Source organism: Staurois parvus, unplaced genomic scaffold (genome assembly GCF_062004578.1).
Source record: "Staurois parvus isolate SC_StPar_1 unplaced genomic scaffold, SC_StPar_1.0 ptg000084l, whole genome shotgun sequence".
In the NCBI taxonomy this organism is placed as follows: domain Eukaryota; kingdom Metazoa; phylum Chordata; class Amphibia; order Anura; family Ranidae; genus Staurois; species Staurois parvus.
The window spans coordinates 714,673-739,584 of record NW_028317880.1 but is presented as its reverse complement, the minus strand read 5'-3'; the positions used below and the strand labels follow the sequence as shown (position 1 = coordinate 739,584).

At 41.9% G+C, this 24,912-nt stretch overlaps 1 protein-coding gene across 1 annotated transcript in view; it reads right to left on the bottom strand.

The window, feature by feature from the left end:
* TXNDC11 (thioredoxin domain containing 11) overlaps positions 1-24,912 on the bottom strand; it is a 109,951-nt gene that overhangs the window by 24,084 nt on the left and 60,955 nt on the right. Inside the window, exons 7-9 of the mRNA XM_089669934.1 lie at positions 23,329-23,529; positions 11,483-12,200; positions 3,318-3,463 (exon numbers count right to left, since the gene is read on the bottom strand). Of these exons, the coding sequence (XP_089526060.1) occupies positions 3,318-3,463; positions 11,483-12,200; positions 23,329-23,529 (1,065 nt within the window). The remainder of the gene's footprint in view (positions 1-3,317; positions 3,464-11,482; positions 12,201-23,328; positions 23,530-24,912) is intronic.

Genomic DNA, 24,912 nt, shown 5'->3' with positions numbered 1-24,912 from the left:
ACATGCTGACAGCTCCAGACTAAAAATATATAATATAGAATATCAAAGAAATAGAAATGTCTAATAAATTGCTAGAATCATAAGAAATGCCATTTATTGCCACTCTATTTTCCATGGACAAACATTATTGTTGTCCACAGGATATAAGCAAGCTGGTCAATGACGGTGAATGAATGCTAAACATATTACATGCAAAGCACAGATGAGTGGACCCACATGACACAGGCAGCTGGCAAGGATAGCTTAGAGGGGCACAATGAATGTGATATCGATAACAGCTAAAGATTCCTGTTATCTTGTCATGTTTGTTGCTACCACTATTTTGGAGACTCCAGTTCACACTAGGGGAGTAGAAGTTAAAAGGTAGCTGTGCTGTTCAGCATGCGAACATCCAGTGTATCTCAAGTAATGGGTCCAAAAGTGGGTCATGATCAGTGGCGGACTGGTCCGCAGGGCAAGTGACCCCCCCCCCCCCCAGGCCTCTCTAATGCCCCTACCATCACCCCAGACTTTGAGACACTTATCAAGAGCAAGAAGCATCCCTAGTTTTCCCATTAGTTCTAATCAATTTCATATGTTACAATTACAGTTTATTTTACTGGGTTTTTACCTCAACAGCACCTTCATTTTCACTAGCGCTGTGATTACTGCACAATCCAATTTGGAAGGAAGCCATTTATTTACGGTTTAAAAAGTGCATACACATTGTAGAATACTGCACAAGTTGTTTTGTGGAATACATTATGTTTCGGAAATTAAATGATTTTTGGGTCGCGACTTAATGACCAAAGGACCAAGGTAGGTCCTGAGGTTCCACAGGTCAAGAACCACTGGTCTAGTCCATGTTTGGATTTTATTATTAAAGTGAACTATAGTTGACTTTATATCAATGAGAGACCAGCACCTTATTTCTTCGTATAGCCCTGGCTCTGGTGTTTGCAACCGCTGATTTGATGTGCGCAGGAGTGGGTGGCAATTGGTCGGGGACAACATTGTCACAATTTTAATGCTCAGTCAGAGTGGGATCTTTTTAGACAGGGGTTGCTCAGTCTCTGTGTGATATTATTTAAAATTGCAATACATATCAATTTTCTACATGCTTATAGCAATTCCTTAGACCATTTGTTTCTTTGATATTATTATAATGGTATACATTGCTAATTCCTGTCCATTTACAGAGCTTTAGCTACTCGGATTGCTGAACTTGATGTTTTAGTAGCCCAGCCTGTACATCAATTCAGGGCACACATTTCTGAATGCATGCTGGTCTGTGACTAGCCAGCTGAGTGCACATGGAATATTTCCAACAGGAGAACACTCTTAGAATTTAATTCACACCAACTGCCAACCAACAAAACCCCTTTCATAGTCTAACGGTTAAGCATGAGGTCATTCATTCAGTCACTAGTATGAAATAAAAATAGACAGTCTGCATTGCTATGGAGCTGCAGCACATGCTAATGGAAACAAAGTTCAGAATTCGTGAAAGTAGATAATCTATAAATTAACTTAAAATGTTACATGGTTTGTGCTTCTAGATAGTAATGTGTCTAGAAGGGCTATGGTAGAAAACCTAAAAATTTATCACATTAGTGTATCACATTGAAATGTTTAGGGAGAGTTAAAATGTTGAAAGGGCTTACACTGGTACACACATTCTTTGTAAGCTGGCCATAGGTGGATCGGAATTTGGCTTGTTCAGCGTGGGACTGGCTGAATTTTGATCCCTGTGTTCCTGTTTGACAGAAGTCAGGAATGTTGGAAAGCTTTTTGATCAGCAGCTGCGGCTGCTGATCAGTGTATTCTGACAGTGAGAATCCCACTGCCAGAATACAATGTCTTCATGGGCAGGTATTGCCTTTATCCACTTCATTGTGTGGATTGAGGAAAAAAATGAATCATCTATGGCCAGCTTTAGTATTTGTTGTTTTTCTCCTCTGGTGACATTCATTTAAAGCTACAGACTAACTCATCTGATTAGAAATAAAATATTTATGCATATCAACAAATGATACTAGTATTTGTAGCAATACAATTAGTACAATGTCAAATAAACCTCCAAGTTTCAAACGCTATAATTTGCCACTAATTTACTTATAGTCCTGGATTTCTCTCTACACCCCCAAAAGAGAGGGGATGTAAGGATTTTTAAGTGAAAAGCACAATGCTTATGCTATGTTCCTTTGGAACATGTTTCACCTAGATTTAGACTGGAACATATAACATGTTTCAGCTCCCCACCCACTATGACAGCAGGTGGGGGGATCTTTCTCCATACACCCACTGTCACAATTTGTTCATTTGCAGAGATCCATGAATGAATGAACTGCATCTACTCTCAGCCTCTGTGGCTGATAGCTTGTAGTTATCAATGAACTGCAAGGGTGCTGGTGAGCACTCTCGTAGTCCATTGATTTTTCCTGTCATTCAGTAACTACCTGCCTATACAAGGTACAGGCAGACAGCTTACGAAGTCTCTGCAGGATCTAGTCATTGCACCCACGATCTACTGAACAGCGATGCAATGCCTTACAGGCTGCAGAGTCAAAAAAAGATAATAAATGCATTTTTTTTTTTTTTTTAACTGCAAAAAGATGTACTTTCTTTTATATAGTTACATAGCCTGGCTGAAAAGACAAAAGTCCATCCAGTTCACCCATAGAAAAAAAAAATATTTTTTGTAAAAGGCGAACTCAGCTTTTAAGTAACCAATCTTTCTTAGCAGTCTAGCAGTATCCATCCAAATTCACTTTCTTCCACTGGGCTGTAATCTGCATTTTTCCCCACAAGGTCTCTGTTTCTTTGTTGTCAGTAATATGACTGTCTCCGATCTCTCTACCTCTTTTTCCTCTTCTCTGACATCTCCCCACAGCTTTGTTGATCAGTCATTACAGCTTTTTAAATTTTGTCTCTTAGCTTTCCAACACACAGCACTCATCTCCGCTTCGTTTTTGCTGCTATTCCCCAACAGCAGCAGGGGTCTGACATTTAACTGCTCTCTGCAGCTGTTAAACAAATCCCTTTCATTTAACATCTATTAAAAAGCTTTTGCTTAGCACTGCGCAAAAGGAGTGCATAGTCCTGGCATGGCTACAGAATGTGTGCTCTAAGGTACTTGAGGGGCCAATTCATAAAAATCAGAAGGAGGGATGTGTGCATTATTTTTATTTTGAATAATTCCAGGCACGAGTAGAACTTTTGACAGATCTTGATTTCAATTTTGCTAAAGCTGCAATAAACAGCAGCTGCCTACCATACGCCACATTCCTTATATCACAGTTCAGATCCAAATATAAATACATAATAACAATATGAACCTTTCTTAAGTCCAGAACAACATGATGAAAAGTACTGGAGGTCACTTCAGTGATGAGCTGGTGTCCCAATTTCTTGGTAGGAGAGTCACTGACTAGATGTCTTTGCAATGGACTGTAAACTTTGCTGTAATTCTGGATAAAAGCCTCTAAAAATAAGAACATATATATGAATCGTACCATGTCAAAATAACACCTAGATAAAAAAACGTGTCCTGCCTCTGAGTGTGAATCATAAAGTACAGGAACTTGCCATTTTTCTGACATGCATGAACACATACAGTGCATATGATATACTGTATACTGATAAAAATAACAAACTTGTTATACTTACCTGCTCTGTGCAATGGTTTTACTGTCTATGCTGTCATCTGCTGCTGACTGTGGGATCTCTTGAAACTATCCTGGAGTTGTGACGATTGTGGATTCATCTTATGCAATTAAAATGCTGGTTTTTATCTTAAAAAATGTGAGTGTCCTGGTACTTGATTATTGATATAACCAGGTGTTGCAGTATTACGTTATGTCATTTTGTTTTTCCCTACATCTTACGGAGTATTTCTGGAAAGTGGAGTCTGGTGGTCTTGGAGATTGGAGAAAAGCTTTCCTTTGGTAGAGTGGAGATCTGGAGGCATATTAGAAGGGTCTAGGATCCCATAAATACCTAAAAGGTGTTTTTTTTCAACAAAATCTGGTGAGTGCGGTATATAATGTTTGAGCACTAATTTTTAGTGGAAGCACATTTCTTTGGAAAAAGGTCAGAGTTTAAGGATTTTTTTTCAACTTCTTCACTTATCATTTTTTTTACTCATTTTGGAGTGGGACTTTATTTTTTAGTAATATTCATTTTGTTAATATTTATAATATTTTTTCATATAAGTTGTGATTTAGCACTATAACAAATTATTTTTGCGCGGTTTGTGTTGTTTAGATTTTTTGGTGCAGGTTTAGACTGATGTACAGCAGCATTGAATTTATTTCATTTTTGTTTTAATTTTGGCAATGGTGATTTATGTTCATACAGATCAATCTTAGTTTCATCCATCCAAAGAATGCTTTTCCAGAACTGGTCTGGCTTTTTTTTTTTTTTTTTTTAGACATTTTTGGCAAAGCCTAATCTAGCTTTTCTATTCTGCAGGCTTATGAATGGTTTGCACCTTGTGGTGAACCCTCTGTATTTGCTCTCGTAAAGTCTTCTCATGATTGTAGACTTTGACAATGATACGCCCACCTCCTGGAGAGTGTCTTTCACTTGGCTGGATGTTGTAAATGGGTTTTTCTTTACTATAGAGAGGATCCTGCGATCATCCACCACTGCTTTCTTCCGTGGACTTCCTTCCTTTTTTATGTTGCTGAGCTCACCAGTGTTTTCTTCTTTCCTCAGAATGCCCCAAACTGTTGATTTGGCCACTCCTAATGTTGCTGCTCTCTCTCTGATGGATTGGTCTTGTTTTTGAAGCCTTAGAATGGTCGGTTTCCCTTGCATGGACAGCGCCTTTGAACGCATGATGTAGGTTCACAGCAATAGATTCCAAATACCACACTTAGAATCCACTCCAGACATTTTACCTGCTTAATTGATGAAGAAATAACAAAAAGGAGTAGCCCACACATGGCCATGAAACAGCTTTTGATTCAACTGTCCAATTACTTTTACTCCCTTGAAAAAGGGGGGAAGCCACTCAAGAGCTGTAATTCCTAAACCCTTCCTCCAATTTGGATGTACATACCCTCAAATTTAACCTGAGAGTGTGCACTTTCAGCCCATATCAATTACATAACTATAGCTTGAATATGTTTTAGTAAACACCTGAAAAAAAATGTCTGTGTCCAAATATATGTGGACCTGTGTTTGTGTATGCAAATATATATATTATACAAATACAGCTTTGGAGTTAATAGTTTGCCAATAAATGTATTTTTTTAAAAATGCAAGCAAAATACCTAATTTTCAAGCCCATGTACAGCAGAACTTAGACTGGAAAAGAGAGACAAAGCACAAGGAGCCAATCAGCTGTAATAAACTGCTCGTGTGCTTAGCAAGAACACATTGACAGGAAGAGAGAAAAGTGACAGAGAAATCAGATCATCAGCTTGCTGCTCCTTAACTGTCCAGTCACGGGTTGGGAAACAAGAATTGGTTGTATTACTGAAAGTGAAAGGCTACATGTAAGACTGCTTAAAATTGTTGGCAAAAACACCTCCTCCTACCTATGATGTATACTGCTGGTAAAAAAAAGAAAAAGAAAAATAATATCAGTGTAAATACTGTTTTTTCAGTTTGCTCCAGTCCAGTGATACAAAAGCTTTGGCCAACAGGACTGTATTGTAAGAGACATGGCGTCACCTGTTATCTTCCATTGTCCATCTGTTGTCTGCGTTCCTCCTCTCCCTTGCAGCAGTCACTCTATGACACAGGGGAGCCAGAGCTTCTGCATCATGTGACTGGAATAGACTGAATAAAATTATTTACACAGATATTTTTTACCAGCAGTATACAACAGAGGTAGGAGAAGGGGAAAGCAGTGTCTTAAACAGAGTTACCGTATTTTCTGGCGTATAAGACGACTTTTTACCCCTTGAAAATCTTCTCAAAAGTCGGGGGTCGTCTTATACGCTGGAAACGGCATGCTGACACTTCTTAGGGGGGGCGGCGCGGTGCCGCCGCTGCCCCCCCCCTTCCAACAGAAGGGACACTAAGTACAGGGGTGGGCAGGGGCTGCTGTCTCTTACCTGGCTCCGGTCCCACGACGATCCGGTCCAGGAAGCGCGGCTGCTCCTTCCTTCGGTTCGTCCACTGGATGTTCGCGCGGCTGCTCGGCTCTGCCTCCTCACCGGTGATTGGCCGCCAGAACTGTAGCTCAGGAAAGGCACACAGACGGCCAATCACCGGCGAGGAGGCGGAGCTGAGCGGCCCCGCGAAAATCGAGTGGAGATGCAGGTAAGTGTGCCGTGCTTAGGTGCTGCTGCAACCACATATGCTGGCTGCAGCAGCACCGTACTGGAACAGGGGTCAGCAAGTGTCAGTGGGAGGAATAGTGCCCCATCGTTGGTGTCACTGATACCAATGATGGGGCATTATTCCTCCCACTGACACCAACGATGGGGCACTTTTCCTCCCCCCCACTGACACCAACGATGGGGCACTATTCCTCCCCCCCCCCACTGACACCAACGATTGGGCACTATTCCTCCCCCCTCCACTGACACCAATGATGGGGCACTATTCCATCCCCCACTGACACTAATGATGGGGCACTATTCCACCCCCAACTGACACCAATGATGGGATACTATTCCCCCCCCCCCACTGAAACCAACGATTGGGCACTATTCCCCCCCCCCCCCCCCCCCAGACACCAATGATGGGATACTATTCCTCCCACTGAGACCAAAGATGGGGCACTATTTCACTGACACCAATGATGGGGTGCTATTCCCCCCAATGATACTAATGATGGGGCACTATTCCTCCCACTGACACCAATGATGGGACACTATTCCTCCCACTGATACCAATGATGGGGCACTATTCCTGCCACTGATACTAATGATGGGGTGCTATTCCTCCCACTGACACCAATGATGGGGCACTATTCCTGCCACTGATACTAATGATGGGGCACTATTCCTGCCACTGATACTAATGATGGGGCACTATTCCTACCACTGATACCAATGATGGGGCACTATTCCTGCCACTGATACCAATGATGGGGCACTATTCCTCCCACTGACACCAATGATGGGGCACGATTCTGCCCACTGGTGTGCACTGGAAGAGGGGTAGTCTTATACGGCGAGTATAGCCCAAACACTACATTTTAAACAAGAAAAGTAGGGAAAAGTCTTATACACCCAGTCGTCTTATACGCCGGAAAATACGGTATATGTATCCTTTACTTCCACTTTAACTGAACAAAGAAAAACAGCCAGAAAGGGTTTTGCTGTGTCATGGAGTTATGTATATCAGAAAACTGGGTGAACAGAAATACAAATTCTCTGGCAAGAAAATTCCTCCCATATACATTCCATCTGTGTATTTAACATCCTTAATGGGCAACTGCTGAGATAAAAAAAAATACAGGATAAGACACTGAATCATTGTAAATATGATGGCAAATTGTCCTGAGACAAATACATAGGCTGCCGTTGCCAACCTTTTCCTAGTTGCCTGCCTGTTTGGGCTTTAAAAGTCGCTGACCTGCAACAATGAAGCATTCAATTAAAGTGTTTCTAAACCCAGGACCCTGCATTCAGTATATCTTGTCTCCCACAGTACACAGAAAATGGAAATACAATTATTTTAGTAAATATAAAGTGCTAAATACCTTTTCTCATCAGCAGTTAATGCAGTCTTGTGACTTCTATCAGTGTCCAGCTGAGCACTGGTTAGAGCTTATAGGAGGAGTTTTCATTTTGCTTTAGGAGGATGCAGAACCCCTCACCTCTGACTGGACAATGCTGACTGGCTCTGTGCTAATCACATGCACTCTCCCAAGGAAAAAAAAACCCTCTCAAGTAACACACACCAAACTGAGCATGTGCAGAGTGACTCCACATTATATGTCTTATCAGGCGATAAGAGGGGAACACTGGCAGCAGGGGAGGATCAGAGAAGTCAGGATCAAACAGCGTTTTTCACAATGCAGAGGTTTAACCCTTTAGGTTGCACAGTGAGTATAAGGGTTCATGTACACTGCAGCTGATAAACTCACGTTCAGGAGCTTTTCTGCATTTATTTTGGCACCTCCTGAACTCTCCCTAAAATTAAGGGGAAAAAATGGCGTGGGCCCCCCCCAAATCCATACCTGACCCTTATACGAGCATGCAACCCGGCAGGTCAGTAATTGGTGGGGGGGCGAGTGCCCCCCCTGAACCATACCAGGCCACGTGCCCTCAACATGGGGGGTGCTTTGGGGTAGGGGAGCTCCCCCCAAAGCACCTTGTACCCATGTTGATGGGGACAAGGGCCTCTTCTCCACAACCCTGGGCTGTGGTTGTGAGGGTTTGCGGGCAAGGGGCCCCCATGCCCCTCCATGCCCCCCCCCCCTTTCTTGACCTGTCGGGCTGCATGCTCGGATAAGAGTCTGATAAGGATTTTGGGGGGGAACCCCACACCATTTTTCTTTTTTAAATTTTGGTGTAGGGCTTCCCCTCAAAATCCATACCAGACCCAAAGGGCTTGATATGGATGGGAGGGGGGGACCCCACGCCATTTTTTAAATTATTTTTTAATTGCTGCCAATTCTTTTTATATTCAGCTGTCAGTGGGAATCCAGCTGACAGCTGAAACATTAATGCATGCTTTTCACTACTAAAAAAAAAAAAAAAATACTGCATGGCTTGATAAAATAACTCATGCGGTATTTTAGTAGCCTTTTTTAGTGAATTTACTATTTTTCAGTGTATTCGGGAGAGTCTTCTGATGTTATCTTTTAAAAACGCTTCTAAGTGCAAATGTGCATAAAACGTGGCTAAACCTACGTTTTCCAGCAGTCAGTTTCCATCGTTCAGAAGAGTTTTCCAAACTCCCCGTGTACATGAACCCTAACAAGCATGCTTTACTGCATATACAGACTGATTTTACAGTTGTGGGTTTAGCAACACTTTAGGTTAAGCAAAGTCAGAACTCCTAGTATGCATGTTCAGGGTCAGGGGTTCAAAGTATTCAGCAAATTCAGGAAATCAGCAATTGCAGCCTATGTATTCCTCTCAGGACAATATGGTTAAAATCCTGTAATTTTTTTTTTTTAATTCTCCCCTGCTTTCTGGCCTCCTCTCCGTTAGGTTAAATTTAAGACAGAATTTAATTAAATTATGTATATTTTGATATATTGATATATTGTTTTTTGGGGGGTTGTAGGAGATAAACCCCTAACACGTTGCCACATATTTTTTTTTCAGAGTTTAACTCCCACATTTAAAATCTTAAAATGGTGAAAACAGAAATCAGAATCAGTTCTGCAGTATTACCAATGAAAGCTCTGTCTCAAGCCCCAAACTTCTCATTTGTTATCCTTTTGACTGTTCTTTTGGAATGTCTCTTCCTATAGCGGTTTCATAAAGTTAAAAAGGTATAAAAAAAAAAAAACAACACGGTTGACCATTAGTCCTCCTGCACACTGGGAGTTTTAAAAACGCAGGTAGTGTTAGCTGTATAAAAAGTTTTTCTGCATTTTTTAGCGTTCTTGCAGTAGCGTTAAGACACGCTTTTTTTTGCTCAAAAAAGCCCCAAAACGCCAGTTTGCCGCGTTTACCAGCGTTAGAGCATTTTTTTACAGCTAAAAAACTCCTCTAGAGGGGAGGATCAGAGAAGGCAGGATCAAACAGCCTTTTTACACAATACAGAGGCTTAACCACTAGGTTCCACAGTGAGTATAACAAGCATGCTTTACTGCATATACAGACTGATTTTACTGTTGTGGGTTTAGTAACACTTTAAGGGCTCGTTCACACTAGGCTGTTTTGCCAACGCTTGCCAAACGGCCCTATAGCGTTTGGCAAGCGCTGGTCCGGCGTTTGCGGAGCGTTATTAACGCTCGGCAAACGCTCCGCAAACGCCCCATGCGCGGTTTAGCGGTGGTTGCTAGGCGTTTGCCGAGCGTTAATAACGCCCCACAAACGCTTATAATGCATTTGAGTGGTGTTACCGCTCCGCAAACACCCCGCAACCGCGTTGCAACCGCGTTGCAACCGCACCGCAAACGCCGGCCGGGCTTTTGCGGAGCGGCACCATAGACGAGAATAGGAGGCTTCAAAGCCTCCTGACTCGACCAGAGGCGTCCGTTTTGCCGTGACGCAACGCGGCGCGACGCAAACGCTCCTGTTAGAACAGCACCATGTGCTGTAATGTGCAGAATTGGCAGAGGCGTTTGGGAAGCGGTAAAAACGCTTCCCAAACGCCTCTCTGCCGCCTGCACACAAGGCTAGTGTGAACGTAGCCTTAGACCATGTAACCTCCCTGGCAGTATTCCCGAGTGTAGCACGGGGTAAAGTTTCAGTACCACAAGCGGTAACCCCGAGCTACACTCGGGCTTACCATGCGGCGCTGGTCCGTGATCCCTTCTGCACTTACCTTGTCCTGCGCTCCCGCGATGTCTCTCCTGCAGTGTCCCCGGCAATGTAATCTGGAGAATGACGGCATCTGTCATCTGGGATCCGTCCCCTGCAAGCGTCGGGACGTATGGGGGACGGAACGGCTGGAAATTTAAAAATGTCAAAAAGTGACATTCACTAAAATCACAAAAATCACATAGTAAAACATTACTGTATCAAGCCATTTCACATACATTTTGTCCCTAGCGCTTTATCCTGTGCCCTGCCTGCATTTTTACGGTTCTTTCTGCCTGGAAACTGAGAAATGTCCATGGCGTCCAAAAAGCGTCCCTTTAGGTCAAAAGCGGTTTTAGATCAGCTAGAAAACAGCGATAGTAAATCAGAACCACTTGCAGAATTGAGTGATAATGATTCGTGGGGGAAATTTGTCAGACACTGAAAACGATTTTGCGACTTTGCTCAGTGATGTACGAACTTGGCACTATATTTCAAATTTCAGTGTTTTTGGTTTGATTATATTATGGAATTAAATGATTATAGTATTTTTATGATTATTTATTAAATTATAATTTATGATTTCGTGTTTCAGGTTTTAGCCTACCCGGGATGTTTACTAGACTCCTGTTCGGACAGATTTCAGTGAGTTATTCCTAAAATTTACAGGCCTTCAATAAAAAAAATACATATTTCCATGCAAAAAAATTTACCGCTTTGAGCACAGAAATATGGACATAATCAGACCGCTAGGGAGGTTAAAAAAAAATCAAACGCATTTGAGTTATTTTTATCTGATTTAGTTTAAAAAAAAAGTACTTAAATAACAGTTTAATTTTCTAATCTAATACCAACACAATTCATGCCTATAGACCTGAACTCAGCTTGTCAGATGCTGAACGTTTCCTCTCTCACACAAAGATTTCAGCATTGAATAAAATTGCTTCAGAGATACGAGAAGACAAAAAGGGGGATTCAACTCACCTCTGTTGACTCAAAAACTGAAATATCAGATTGTATATCAGTTTGTTAGAAGCCAGCCATCACTGTGCTTAGTTCATCAGAACATTATTTATTTCAAACAAACACATATTATAGTTATTAAAGTTCCTTACCTAGAGCAGGCCTAATGAGAGGCTGACTTTGATCTATGATATAATGGACTTCTTCCTTCACATCAATGATAGCAGCAAACTTCTTTTCCTGATCAGATCCAGAAGCTCCCAGTCTCTGTGCATACAACCAGGATACATTGGAATCCAAAAGATACATATTTAAGGTCTTGTTGGTCCTGCACCTGAGGCCAGCAATATCCTCATTGCTGATATGATAGCCAGGAGCAACTTGTCTCTTCTCCTCAATGTGAGGCATTATGGATAGATATTTCTGACTTGAGTCCTTCCCATGGGAAAAAAGTGCAAAAGGCACATTCTCCTGATTGGAAGCTAAATCATCAAGAAGTCCTCTATTAACAGTCTGACAACATGCAGTATAGTGGTAATAGGGACTGTATGTATTTAGAAAGTTGCTGCATTCTCTCATCCTAGACATAAAGCCTAGAAAATATTGTTCTTTGAGGTAGAAAGAATCTAAGGCTGCTCCAATGTCCAGGAAGTTACAGTGGGGTGTGCCAACGCGACTCAGGATGACTCCCCTGGTTTGATTAACACACAGCTCACACACATTGTGAACTCGAGTTAAAAAGTGCCATTGTGGAAGGACGACAGTGTTACAGCAAGGAAACGGCTTGGATGACTCTAGATCTTCTTGAAAAATAGGCTCAGTAAAGTAGTTTTCAGTGCAGTTGTTATACTTTACAGCAACCTCCATGATCTACAAAAGAAAAACATTTAAAGGCCTGTTATACCTATGCAGTGAGAAACTAAAATAACATACAGCATGTGAGGACTTCAAGTGGTATTAAATCCAAATCAAACATATTTATATATTGCATCTTACCAATTCTGTGCACTGATTTTTATTGATTTTCAGAGAAAAGAAAACATCAGATGCGCCCACGCAGAGGGACAAAACAGCTGCATAGAATAATAGAAAATTCTGAAAAGTAAATACCAACAGAATGACTAAAGCTAGGTTCACACATATGCAGGTTGTTTTTGAGTTATTTCTGCATTGTGTTTTGCGTTGCATTTTTTTTCTTCTTGTAGGCAGATTTAAAACGCATCACAAACGCAATACATGCTTTTCTGCAGCATTTCCATTGATGTTTATAGACCCAAAAACAACTTTTTGTGTTCAAAAACATCCCTGACCCTTTCCAAAAAATGCACCGAATGAAAACACGCAGATGTCAACAAGTCCCATAGAAAATCATGTTAAACTGACTGTACTGCATTTCTGCAAAACGTAAATCGCTGCAGAAAATGCTTACGTGTGCACCTAGGGTAAGGTCTGGTTCACACTATTCTGGGTGGTTGCAGGTATTGCACCTGTTCCTGCACCCCTAACAATCTATAGCCAAAACATGTTGTGGTTTAAAAAAAAAAAAAAGGACATGGCTGCTATTTGTTCTTAATGGAACCCCCATGCATCTAAAAATGCAGTGCCCTCCGCTTCTTAATACAGTTCATACTCTACTAGCTAAGTGGCAACATGGACTTCTCTCCTGGTTTGGGAGATGCAATACAATTAAAAAGTCCATCTTACCGAAATTTCTATACTTGTGCCAAGCTTTACCAATTTCCCTACCATCCAGTTATCTTAAAAAAGTTAACTCCCTTCTCACTAAATTCATTTGGGCTGGAAGGAAGCCCTATCTTTGACAACGCCTCTTGACATTCCCCAAAAATGCCAGAGGATTTGCCGTTCCTGACCTTCTTTATTATCATATATTTATTATTATAAATATTATCAGGTAGTGCATCTGGGCTGCCTTATAGATTGGTACCACAATGGAGAGATTACACATTGGCCGCGACTAGAACAGGCCCAAAGTGACTAAATGCTCTGTCGCCTGCCGTGTTGTTTTGGGGGGTGTCATCATTCAGAATGCATCCCTTGGTGGGCACCACTGCTCAAATTTGCCTCAAATTACCATGAACTTGTCCTCCCGGCATACCCCTTTGATGGCAATTTTTGGGAAATCTGGCTTTGCACCGATTGTACGAGATGGTACTTTTCACATTCTGGTGTTTTTAGACCTCGCACTTTTTAATTGCCAGAGATTGGCCTTCTATTTCATGCCTTACTGATCCTAGGGGAGCTTTTAGACTGGACTTCTGGAAAGTGATGCAACTACAGTACTACCTATGCTCTTTGCCTCCCTCCATCGTCTTTAGACGTGACCAGACTTCTTATGAGGCTATAAGTTTGGAACAAGGCACCTTACCTCATACACTCTATTAAAATGTATGCTCTTTTGATCACGCCCCCAGCGGATTACCGGCCACCCTTTTTGGACAAACGGGAAGTGGACCTGGGTCGTTCCTTTACTCATTCGGAGGACAAACATAATTCAATTTGCGTTGAGATCTTCCAAATGTACAAAGTTTCAAGAAACAAAATGTTAAGATTCTCACTAGATGGTACCGCACCCCGGTCTTGTTGTGTAAACTTTTCCAGAACACCACAGATAAATGTTGGTGTTGCTGAAGAAAACGAAGTACATTGCCCCCCCCTTCGGATCAGAACCTCACCCCCCCCCTTTCTTCCCGTCTCCCCCCTCCCTCTTTTTTCTTGCTCCCCTTTTTTATCTGTCTTGCTTTTCTATCAGTTTCAATTTCATAATATAAAATCTCTTTTTACAAAGACTTGCTCTCGGGATTGGTATATTGGCCCAGATGGTCTCAGTGTAAATGTTCTATCTTGTCTTTTGCCCTGTATATCTTGATGTTGCACTGATTCTTATCTTTGTATCTGGATACATTTCTGTTAACTGTCATGGTTGCTGCCTTGTGTCAAACTTCAAATTTGTAAAAAAAAAAAAAAAAAAAAAAATAATGCGATTTCCCGGCCACTGCATTTTGAAAATGGTGCAGGAACCTTTTTCTTGCATGAACACAGATGCAGCAGCATATTCAAATTAATGGGCTGCCATGCCCACCCAAGATCAGCCCGCAGACCAGTGCCAGGATCCAGTGATGTCAGATCATCTCGGGGAGAGCACACTCTATAGATTCAGATAAAAGGACATGAGAGGAAAAGTAAGAGAGCAGAAATTACGGGAAAAGAAAGAGCAAAGAGATAGGGAAGGGGGAATATGGGGTAATTTCTTCACAGATGCGGCAACATGTTAGGACATTCAATTTTAGATGGCTTACACTGGAATGTTTCACATTAAGGAATAATTAAGCCACAATTCCCAGGTTTTGAGAAATTTGTTAAGAACGGTTAAAGATGCTAGACATTTTTTCACTAATCAGTGTGGTCATGCGATCTTTGACTTCCTGAAAGAGGACCAGGGGTTGCTTCTGGGGTTTGGCTATCACTTGTTTGGCCACAAAAAAAAAAAAAAAAAAAAAAAAAAAGTAGGTGGCCAATTTCTGTTGATCAGAGACAAGGCTTAGTTTTGGCAATGTAGTAAAGCAAACTTGGCAGCCATAGGGGTTATTAAGTGTGAAGCAGTCCTAAGATTCTAGACCAAAATGCAGTTATACTTGGACAAGACCACCAGTTGTGGAAGACATCACCATGTTGCCCACAGTTTCTGAAGCATCTATCTCTATAATATGGGTTTGCATGAGCTATGCGGGCAGGGACCCCGTACCACTTGAAGAGAATCTTGTGTTGATTCTAGAATCGTTGTTTTAAAGGAACACTTTGCCATATTCGACCAGGCTTTGCTCCAGTCCTCTATAGGGCTTTGCGAGATCTTATTCCCAATGCTCCATGTAGGAGATGGTATATAGAGAGTAATGGCTATTCAGTATAGCGTATATGAAGAAAATTAGTCTAGATGATCCAGGAGAGTGTAAACATGTGTTCAAACCTTGTTTTCCTAAAAGGAAAGCCTGAGGATTGCAGCTTACCGATTCTTTAATGCGGTGGCTGTATCGTTTTCTTTTTTTAAACCTTTTTCCCAAATTTGTTTTCACCTGGTGATTTTGTCAGTAACACAAACTCTGTCTTTGGGCGTCTCCACTCTGGAGGGCAAAGCAATGGAGATACCCTTGGACAGCAGCATTGTCAGTCTGATTAGAAGGTAGTGCTAGATGGACTAAAAGATGTAGATGGACTTGACCAATAAATTGAAGCGAACACTTTTTAAACGGTTACAGAGCATTTTTTTTTCCTTTTACATAAATTAATAAAACCTGACAAATATAAGCACCCGTCAGCGCTAAATGGTTTGTCTCAACCCTCTCCTTTAGATGGACAGATTGGGCACTTAAAGGAAGTTGAAAAATAACAAACTTACTGACTGGATCACCAGGTGCAAAGAAAAAAAAAATTGGTAAACTGCATTATATTACTTTCTTGATTTTGGTTTTAAGAGTGCTTTAAGGTTAAACGTCAAGTAGAAATAAAAAGGCCCAAAATAACGCAGCTAAGTATTCATTGATAAACCATTAAATGTAGTTTATGTAAATGAAACTAGTGAACATAATGGACTCTTGTAGTCCTCTGTACAATAGGCAGTAGATCACTGGAAACCAACCAAATGTACTAACAAGGAACATGCTGATAGAGTAGTGAAAAGACAGATAACCCCCATTGCTCTCCTGCTGTCCCTTTACTATTATGTTAGTAGGCTGGAGGTGGAGAGAGGACATCAGTCTAGAACTGTAACAGAGAAAGTGGTGTCATTCGCATGGCTGTGTAGTGTAAAACATCGTACACACGATAAGAATATCAAACGAATGATTGTTTGTTTTTTTTTGCATGCTAGTCTCATATTGAAAATTAATAGGTTACTAAAGTTACGAAAATTCTCATACGACAGAATACAACTCCGAAAGTGATGTAATGTATTGTATTGTTTTGCAATATATTTTTTTTGTTTCCAAGCATGCACACAGTCTTGGTCATGTGATTCTTTACAGACGAATACTGTACTGATTAAAACGAAAATAGTTCTGGTATTGTACAAGAAAGAATTTCAGGCTTTTGCCTTCAGATAATTTTGCATGAACGGTCATGGTCTGCTTTCAAAAGCTGCGTACTAACAATCAGATTATCGGACGATCGTTTAGAATGCGGTATTTTTCATCCAATCTTCTCATCGTGTGAACTAGGCATAAATCTCAGGACTAAGGCTACGTTCACACTAGTGTTGTGTACAGGCGGCAGAAAGGCACCTTGGACAATTCTGCACATTGCAGCACATGGTGCTGTTCTAACGGGAGCGTTAGCGTCACGTCGCGGCAAAACGGACGCCTCTGGTCGAGTCAGGAGGCGTTGAAGCTTCCTATTCTAGTCTATGGTGCCGCTCCGCAAACGTCCGGCCGGCGTTTGCGGTGCAGTTGCGGAGCTGTAACACCATTCAAACTTTATTATAGGCGTTTGTATGGCGTTTTTAACGCTCGGCAAACGCCTAGCAACCGCCGCTGGACCACACATGCGGCGTGTTAAAAAACACTCTGCAAACGCCGGACCAACGCTTGCCAAACGCTATAGGGGCGTTTGGCAAGCGTTGGTAAAACAGTCAAGTGTGAACGAGCCCTAAAATCGGCAAAAAAATAATAATTATATTATATATATATATATATATATATATATATATATAAATTTTGTTATTAAAAAAAAACCCTCCATTTTATGTATTTGCGCTGTAGTTTTTTGCCTGGAGTACAGGCTACGTTTCCCTCATTACCCTTATTAACAACATTTTCTCTCCAAAAAAGTTCAGAAAAACACAGGATAAATGTCAAGTATATAACAGATTAAACTTTTCATTGAGTACTGATCAAATAACATTGAACAAAGAAAATGCAGCACAGCCAACATCACAAACCACACATAGGACGATAGAACCAGCACTGATACTGTAATCACGAGACACAGTGGAACAGAAAGTGCAATCCCACACAATCTGAGTGCTCAGGAATCAGGCTGACAATCTGTATCTCTGCAGAGACAAAACAGAGCAAAGGCTACTACAGTTCATGTATCATGTTCTCACATGAGCTGGTAAACATGTTGGGTAAGCACACTATGAAGCCGCTCTCTATAGGCCCTGAAGGTTACACAAAGCATTCTGCAACTGTAACAAAACGCTCTGTCCTTGAAAACAAAGACAAGTTGTTTTTATTCAAGGTCAAAAATGTTAGATGCACTTAGCTGAAGGTACTTTATTATTTTTAGAAAACAATTTTGCTTATTAAAGATGGAATAAGGGGGGGGGGGGGGGGGGGAGACTAGAGAGTAAAGCACAAGCTGCACCCACGTACAGTTATAGTAAACAATATCCTGGTTTTCCTAGAACAAGGTTAGGCAATCTTTGAGAGATGTACATCTACCTGGACAGAATTGAGATCAAAGATCACTGGGGTGCAGTGCCCTTTTTTTTTTTTGCAATTAACTAGCAAGCCCCCAATAAAAAGTAGACTGTATGAAGAAAACCTAGAAAAATCTACTAAAACTATTGTCACTGTAAAAATATAAAAAAACTTAGCCTACCTTAAAAGTTAGCTTCAGTGAGAAACTCAGCATTCACATTTTTTTTCCCATGCCTGGGGAGTAATCGGCCACACTTACAAGTCTGATACCAGAGTTCATCAAAAAGCAGAACATCTGGTAATGCAGGCTGATTTTCTTGACTAATTTAAGGCCTGGGTATCTGCTCTGATTTCTAGCCAGTGTAAGTACGATGTAGAGCTGCGCCCAGAGCTCAGGAGGACGTAGGGCGGCGCCCAGAGCTCAGGGGGACGTAGGGCGGCGCCCAGAGCTCAGGGGGACGTAGGGCAGCGCCCAGAGCTCAGGGGGACGTAGGGCAGCGCCCAGAGCTCAGGGGGACGTAGGGCAGCGCCCAGAGCTCAGGGGGACGTAGGGCAGCGCCCAGAGCTCAGGGGGACGTAGGGCAGCGCCCAGAGCTCAGGGGGACGTAGGGCAGCGCCCAGAGCTCAGGGGGACGTAGGGCAGCGCCCAGAGCTCAGGAGGACGTAGGGCAGCGCCCAGAGGCCAGGAGGACGTAGGGCAGCGCCCAGAGGCCAGGAGGACGTAGGGCAGCGCCCAGAGGCCAGGAGGACGTAGGGCAGCGCTCAGAGGCCAGGAGGACGTAGGGCAGCGCCCAGAGGCCAGCAGCAAACAGGGCAGCGTCCAGAGGCCAGCAGCAAACAGGGCAGCGTCCAGAGGCCAGCAGCAAACAGGGCAGCGTCCAGAGGCCAGCAGCAAACAGGGCAGCGTCCAGAGGCCAGCAGCAAATGTTCGCCCAAACTATTCCGGAGGCTTTCCCCGCCCCAAAGCCGCATATATGCAAGGGGCGGGGCTGCCCCTGCAGCCTAGGATTTGTGGAGCATGCGCCTGTGCCACTCTGGAGCTCTGAGTAGAAGATCGGGTGAGCAACACTGGGAATGTTCGCAAACTGTCACCTGCCAGCGGTATCCAAACACATACACTAATTAATGACACTATAATTATTTTTCAGGAAACGGCTTCTTATTGTGTTTTTCTACCTCCTAGTTACATCCTCCATTACCTTCCAAATGTCTCCTTTTCACCCTCACTTTTTTTTTTTAAACGAGCAGTTTATATTAGTTGCAGTCATGTGCACTGCTCTATGCACACTACAAATCCCATAGTCCCTAGTCCATCCTGGGAGCCAGCAAGAAATGGTGGCTGTATGCCTACATCATACAGAGGGATCATGGAGAAATAATATAGCCACCCCCTAACAGAAGCAGATCAGAGCAGCAACAAAAAAAACATGTTTGGAGAGTTGGAGGAGGCTGTGAGTAACTGAAGGTACTTTTTGAATTCAGAATACATAGTTGAATAGAATTAATTTTTTTAAACCAAAGTTTAGAGTCACTTTAAAGTGGTTGTAAACCCTTACATGCACCCAGTGAAGTGACTGGCCTCAGGTGATACACAGATTAAATAAACCCTATGTAAGTTGTACCTGTTTATCTGCAATTTCTCTTCTCTACATCCATTCAAAGTGCATGATTTATAAAGTTTCTCTGAGAGAGTTTTCAGAAAAAAGGGGGAAGAGAGCTGAAGTTTCAAGTTTCTGCAGATCAGTGAGGAGAATTCTGAGAAAGGATTGGAGGTAAGAGACACACCTCCTCCACACAACTCAGAGGAACAGAGCAAAGGCTGTCAATCAGCTGCAGCTGGGAATCCCTCAGTCACCATTTTTCTCTTGGTGTCAGGAAAACTTGTCGTAAGTGACTCATACAGATAGCAGAGGAATGAGTAGCAGACAAAAATGACACTTAACGCTCTGGATTGAAACAAGCACACACTGTAGAGGGTTATGCTTTATTTATATTTCATGTCTGAGGTTTACAACCACTTTAAACCTCACCAGTCCCCCAATTCTGTGTCTGACCCTGCATGTCCCTGAAGATGAAGACGTCTCCACAGATTTCTATAAAAGTAGACTGCTAGTACATGGAAAATTCCAAAACAGAACTGGGAATGCCAAAGTAAATGATACAAATACTTTGATTAGTGGGTAGGGCAGACAGCAAGGATGGTATTACAAGTAGAGGAGGTGGGCTATAAAATGAGCCTGTTACTTTTCCTAAATGGACAAAGCTGCAGAATTCCTTTACATTAAAAAGCCAGTCATGGACTGGAAATACAGACGTGTTAAATTTACATAATACACTCATTTCTTCCTAAAGCTAGTATTACACGTTTAGCATGGATTGAGGACCCTATTGATTTCTCGCATTCAGCCCATGAGAGAAATCAATAGATACCTCCATCCATGCAACACCGCCTGAATGCCCAAACAGTGGCTATATCTTATAGGATGTGGTCACTGTTCAGCTGACAAGTTTCCACCTGGCTCCATTGGCTTTTCTGGAGCTGATGCTAGCAACAGGGCCACCCAGAGTTCATAATTTAGCAGGAATTGGCTGAACTCTGAGCTGTGTATGGCTAGCTGAAGGTAATTCAAAATAATAACTTCATTATAAGTGAAAGTCACCATTCTACATCAGACGGAACAAGCATTTCTCACCCAATAGTAAAAGAATAGTTTTCTGGACACGGCCCACTGTTCTCAAAAATGAATATTGGGGCATGCTCAGAAGAACAGTACAACAAAGGAAGTAAACACTGTTTTTTTACTTTCAGGATAATTCTACCTAGTATGAATTTAAAGGACACGTTAACCTTAAGGAACATGTTACACCCGTAATTAGGATGTAACATGTTCCAATGAAAGCCGGTACAGAGATACAGGAAGAAGAGTGTGCAGGAGACTAACATTGCACCTGTGATCCACTGAACGTCGGTGCAATGCTTTTCAGGCTCCTGTGTACAAAAATAATAAATGCCCATTTACCAGGAAAATTTGAGCTATTTATTATTTTCTACTGAAAAGGTGAACTTAGCCTTTAATATGTTTTATAGTACTGTATAATTATTCCGTGCAAGCTGAAACGTTAGAGCTTTAGTCTTTTCAGAGAATTTCCTTAAATTCTTTAAATACCCTCAATAGAAACCAAATAATTTTACTTGCATAAGGCTGCCCCCTCCTGGAGGAATAGAGTGCAGCATAGTAGGCCACCCTTATTTTGAGATGTACTGCAAATGTTCCACTGAATAATACGGTTCTCATGTGGAAATGAAGCTTATACTCAGGATTAAATATAAAAATACTTTAGCCTCAATACCATACCTCTAAGTTAGCTGCAAGATGTGTTTATAATATTAAATCTAGTACACACAATAAGGTGCTTTTCTGCTATTTTAAAGTATGAGCTAAACCCAATAACTAGAATCTCATGAGTTTAAAGCAGAGTTCCAGGTATGCACGTTTTTGCATTAGTTGCATGTTCCAGTCTGGGCCAATGTAGGTATGCATGTGTCATACTTGGCTGATCCCTGTGGAAGCTGGAAATCACTGTGGTACTACAGTGCTACTACAGTGATTGCCCATTTTTTTTTTTCAATGAATGCAAAGCATTCTCTGATTAGAGAAGGTGTAGATCATGACTTAACAGACCTCGTCTCTAGGTCTCGCCAAATCAGGGAGCTTTTTGAATTCACCAAAAAAAATACAAAAGTGTTCTCTAAACAGCACCCGTATTGAGTGAACAACCTCCAGTGTCCACTCAATATGGGACCTGGAAGCCAGCAAAAATCACTGTAGTAGCGGTGTCTGCTACAGTGATTTTCAGCTTCCGTGGGAATCGACCATGTATAGCACATGCATATTTTGCAAAAATAGCCATACTTACCTATTCAGCTTTAAACATGTTCATGAAGTTTTGAAAGCCTTTTTAATTTTTTTTACATATGCACCTTTTCAGTAAAAACACCTGGTGTACCTGACAATAAAGAGCGACTGTTGCTGTGTTCATGTAGGGTTCTGTGGAAATGGTCGCTAGACCCATTTATAGTCACCTAAGCAGTGCTCCTTCCTGTCTGCAGCCAATGACAACACCTGACACATCTAGGTATGGAGGAACATGTAACCTACTCCTATGGCTGTGTTCACTAAGACCTAAGCACGGTCACATGACATAACTGCTGCACCAAGTTGCCGATACCAGTCACTTCAGGGCCAGTTGCTATGGAGGAAGGAGCAGCAAGAGAACATTGGTAAGGTAAATACAAGGAGCCCTTTTGAAAGACATGAACACTTTGCCCTGCAAATGAAGAAGCAGCAACCAGTGTGATAAATCACAACTTTGCTCTCTCCTCCTGCCTGCAAAGGTGCACTGTATCAGAGCCTAACTGGCTCAGAGTACTGGACCTCCCTCTCCCAGTTTGAATTGTTGCTGGGATTACAGGAGATGGGTATCAAAAATACATAATTGTATCAATTGGTTATATATCTGTGATAAATTTAATGTGAACATCTACATTATCAATAAAAATCTGAAATGCATACATTTCATAGGTTGAAAGGACTATGTAAGAACACAGAATTCACAGTAATTAGTACAGGGGTCTCCAAGCTTTCAAAACCAATTCACAGTTCGCTGTGCTTCAGACTTTAGGGGGGCCAGAGTGTGACCAGTGGTAAATAATGTCCCAGACTTGATGGTCATTGGGGTTAAAAAAAAAAAAAAAATTGTATGATCTTTATATCCCCCATCATCTTTATAGTGCCCCATCATTAGTGTCAGTGGGAAAAATAGCGCCCCATTTTGGTGTCAGTGGGAGGAATAGTGCCCAACGTTTGTGCCACTGGGAGGAATAACGCCCCATCATTGGTATCAAAGAGAGGTATAGTAGGGGAGAAGGTCACCAGCACACCGAGGATCACCAATATGGGTCCAAAAGTTTTAATGAATGATCACATCGAAACGTTGCCCTGCTGTAACTATGTGATCATTCGTTAAAACTTTTGAACCCATATTGGTGATCCTTGGTGTGCTAGTGACATTCTCCCTTGCTGATTCTGTTAGGTTCCAGCCGTCGGTCGCTGCAGCACCCACTTATACACACGGCCATTTTTAACGCAGGAACATGTGCGTTTAGATTGTACACTTGTATACCGAGAGGTATAGTGCCCCATCATTGGTGTCAGTGGGAGGAATAGTACCCCATCACAGGTGTCACTGGGAGGTATAGTGCCTGATCACTTTTGTCAGTGAAAGGAATAGTGCACCATCCTTGGTGCCAGTTGGGGGAATAGTGCCCCATCATTGGTGTCAGGGGAAGGAATAGTGTCCCAAGGGCCGGATAAATCCAAGCAAAAAAAGGGCCACATCTGGCCAATGGACCACAGTTTGGAGACCTCTGATTTAGTATAAGTAAAAAAGTTACCATTTCATTTTCTGGAAATACCTTGTGTCAAACTATTACCATGGCTTACTCTTGAAAAAGGAAAAAAAAAACGTTTTGACTATATCTTTTTAAATCTGCGTTCTCTAACCTCGTCCAGCAGTGGATGTTCTTCAGCTAAAGGGTTGAAGGGTATGAACATGAGAAGGGCAGGACCTTTCTTCAGCTCATTATTCAGTAGTAAACTTTTAGCACCATGAGGACGCAACCAGTTCAGAAGGGTCTCTCGGCTGTCTAGTGCCCATTTGCAAATATTTGAAGCTGTGAAGTTCATTTCTTTGTCTGGGTATACCTGTCAGTGAAGTCAAATGAGGAAAATAAACATTTGCAAATATGTTTTTGTAATATAAACAAAAAAAAATAGAAACAATAGAAAAAAGGATTTTTATAAATCCAGAACAAATAAGAACCTGCAAATAGGGCCCCTTTCACATGGGGCAGATTCCGTTCCGATCAGCAGGGGATCAACACACAGATCCCCTGCTGATCGGAGCAGAGCGGGTGGATGACACACATCCACCAGCAGCTTTGTATTACTGCAGTCACCAGTTGTTGAAGGAAATCTAGACTTTCAACATACAATTATCCTGATTTCATCTCCAGCTCTAGTCCTTCAACAGCTTTGGCTATTGAGTGTTTTGAAATACAACCTCCCATTTGGATTTTAACATTCTGATGTGGAGCTCTAGTTTTATGATGCAACCAATACACCGATTTATCAAGGATTTCTGTGGAGGTCCCTCAGTATATCTAAGCAGCCTATGCATCACCCAGATGTCCCAATGGGATAACGGTAGTAGAGATACCAATATCAATCATACAGTAGGTACCAAGTAAAATCCACCTGAAGTGCCAGCGCCATTCAATCCAGTATCACAAGTCTGATTGCTGTCCATGTCCACTTTAGGCTGATCAACCCCTTTAGTTGATGATATACCATCGTTTTGAGGTACAGAAGCCTATTTTACTGGATACTAGTTGAATGGATTTTAGGTTCGTCCCCATATTACATAGTTTAGATATACCTAAATGTGGAGCTCCAGGCACATACAATTTTATAATTTAATATATTCTCAAGTTCAAAAAAAAAAAAAAAAAAAGGCTGAGAGCCTCTTCATTTACCGTAATATACAAGATTAACAATCGTTCAGCACACTGGACATTTTATTTAACTCTGCTAGAAGCCTCCTCCTGGCAGCAGTGTTTTGTCTATAAGAAAAAAAAAATTAAAAAGCCTTACACTTGTAAAAGTGTGTAACACATTTAGCTGCGTCAAGCATTTGGGCTTTAATTCATTTCATTGGCCAGAATAAACAATTTATTCTGGCCACTGAAATGATTTAACGCACAAGTGCTAAAACACACCTTTACACACTTCAAGCATTTTTTTCTGCCAAAAATCTGCTGCTCCAGGACACACTGGCAGTTTTTTTCCTGCCCAATTCTCCTGCCACTAAATGCCTCTAAAAGTTTATTTGTAGATGGACACATATTAACATGCAGGGGAGTTTAGAGGCAGGAAAAAAACAAAAACAAAACAAGGTTCCCATAGCTGCAGCCGCGCCCGCCGCCCCCTCCCTCTGACAGATAGTACGGGGAAAAGTTTCCCCATACTATCTGTCAGATTGGAAAACAGCATGGCTGTGCAGGCTTCTGTTTACACGGCCACGTCACT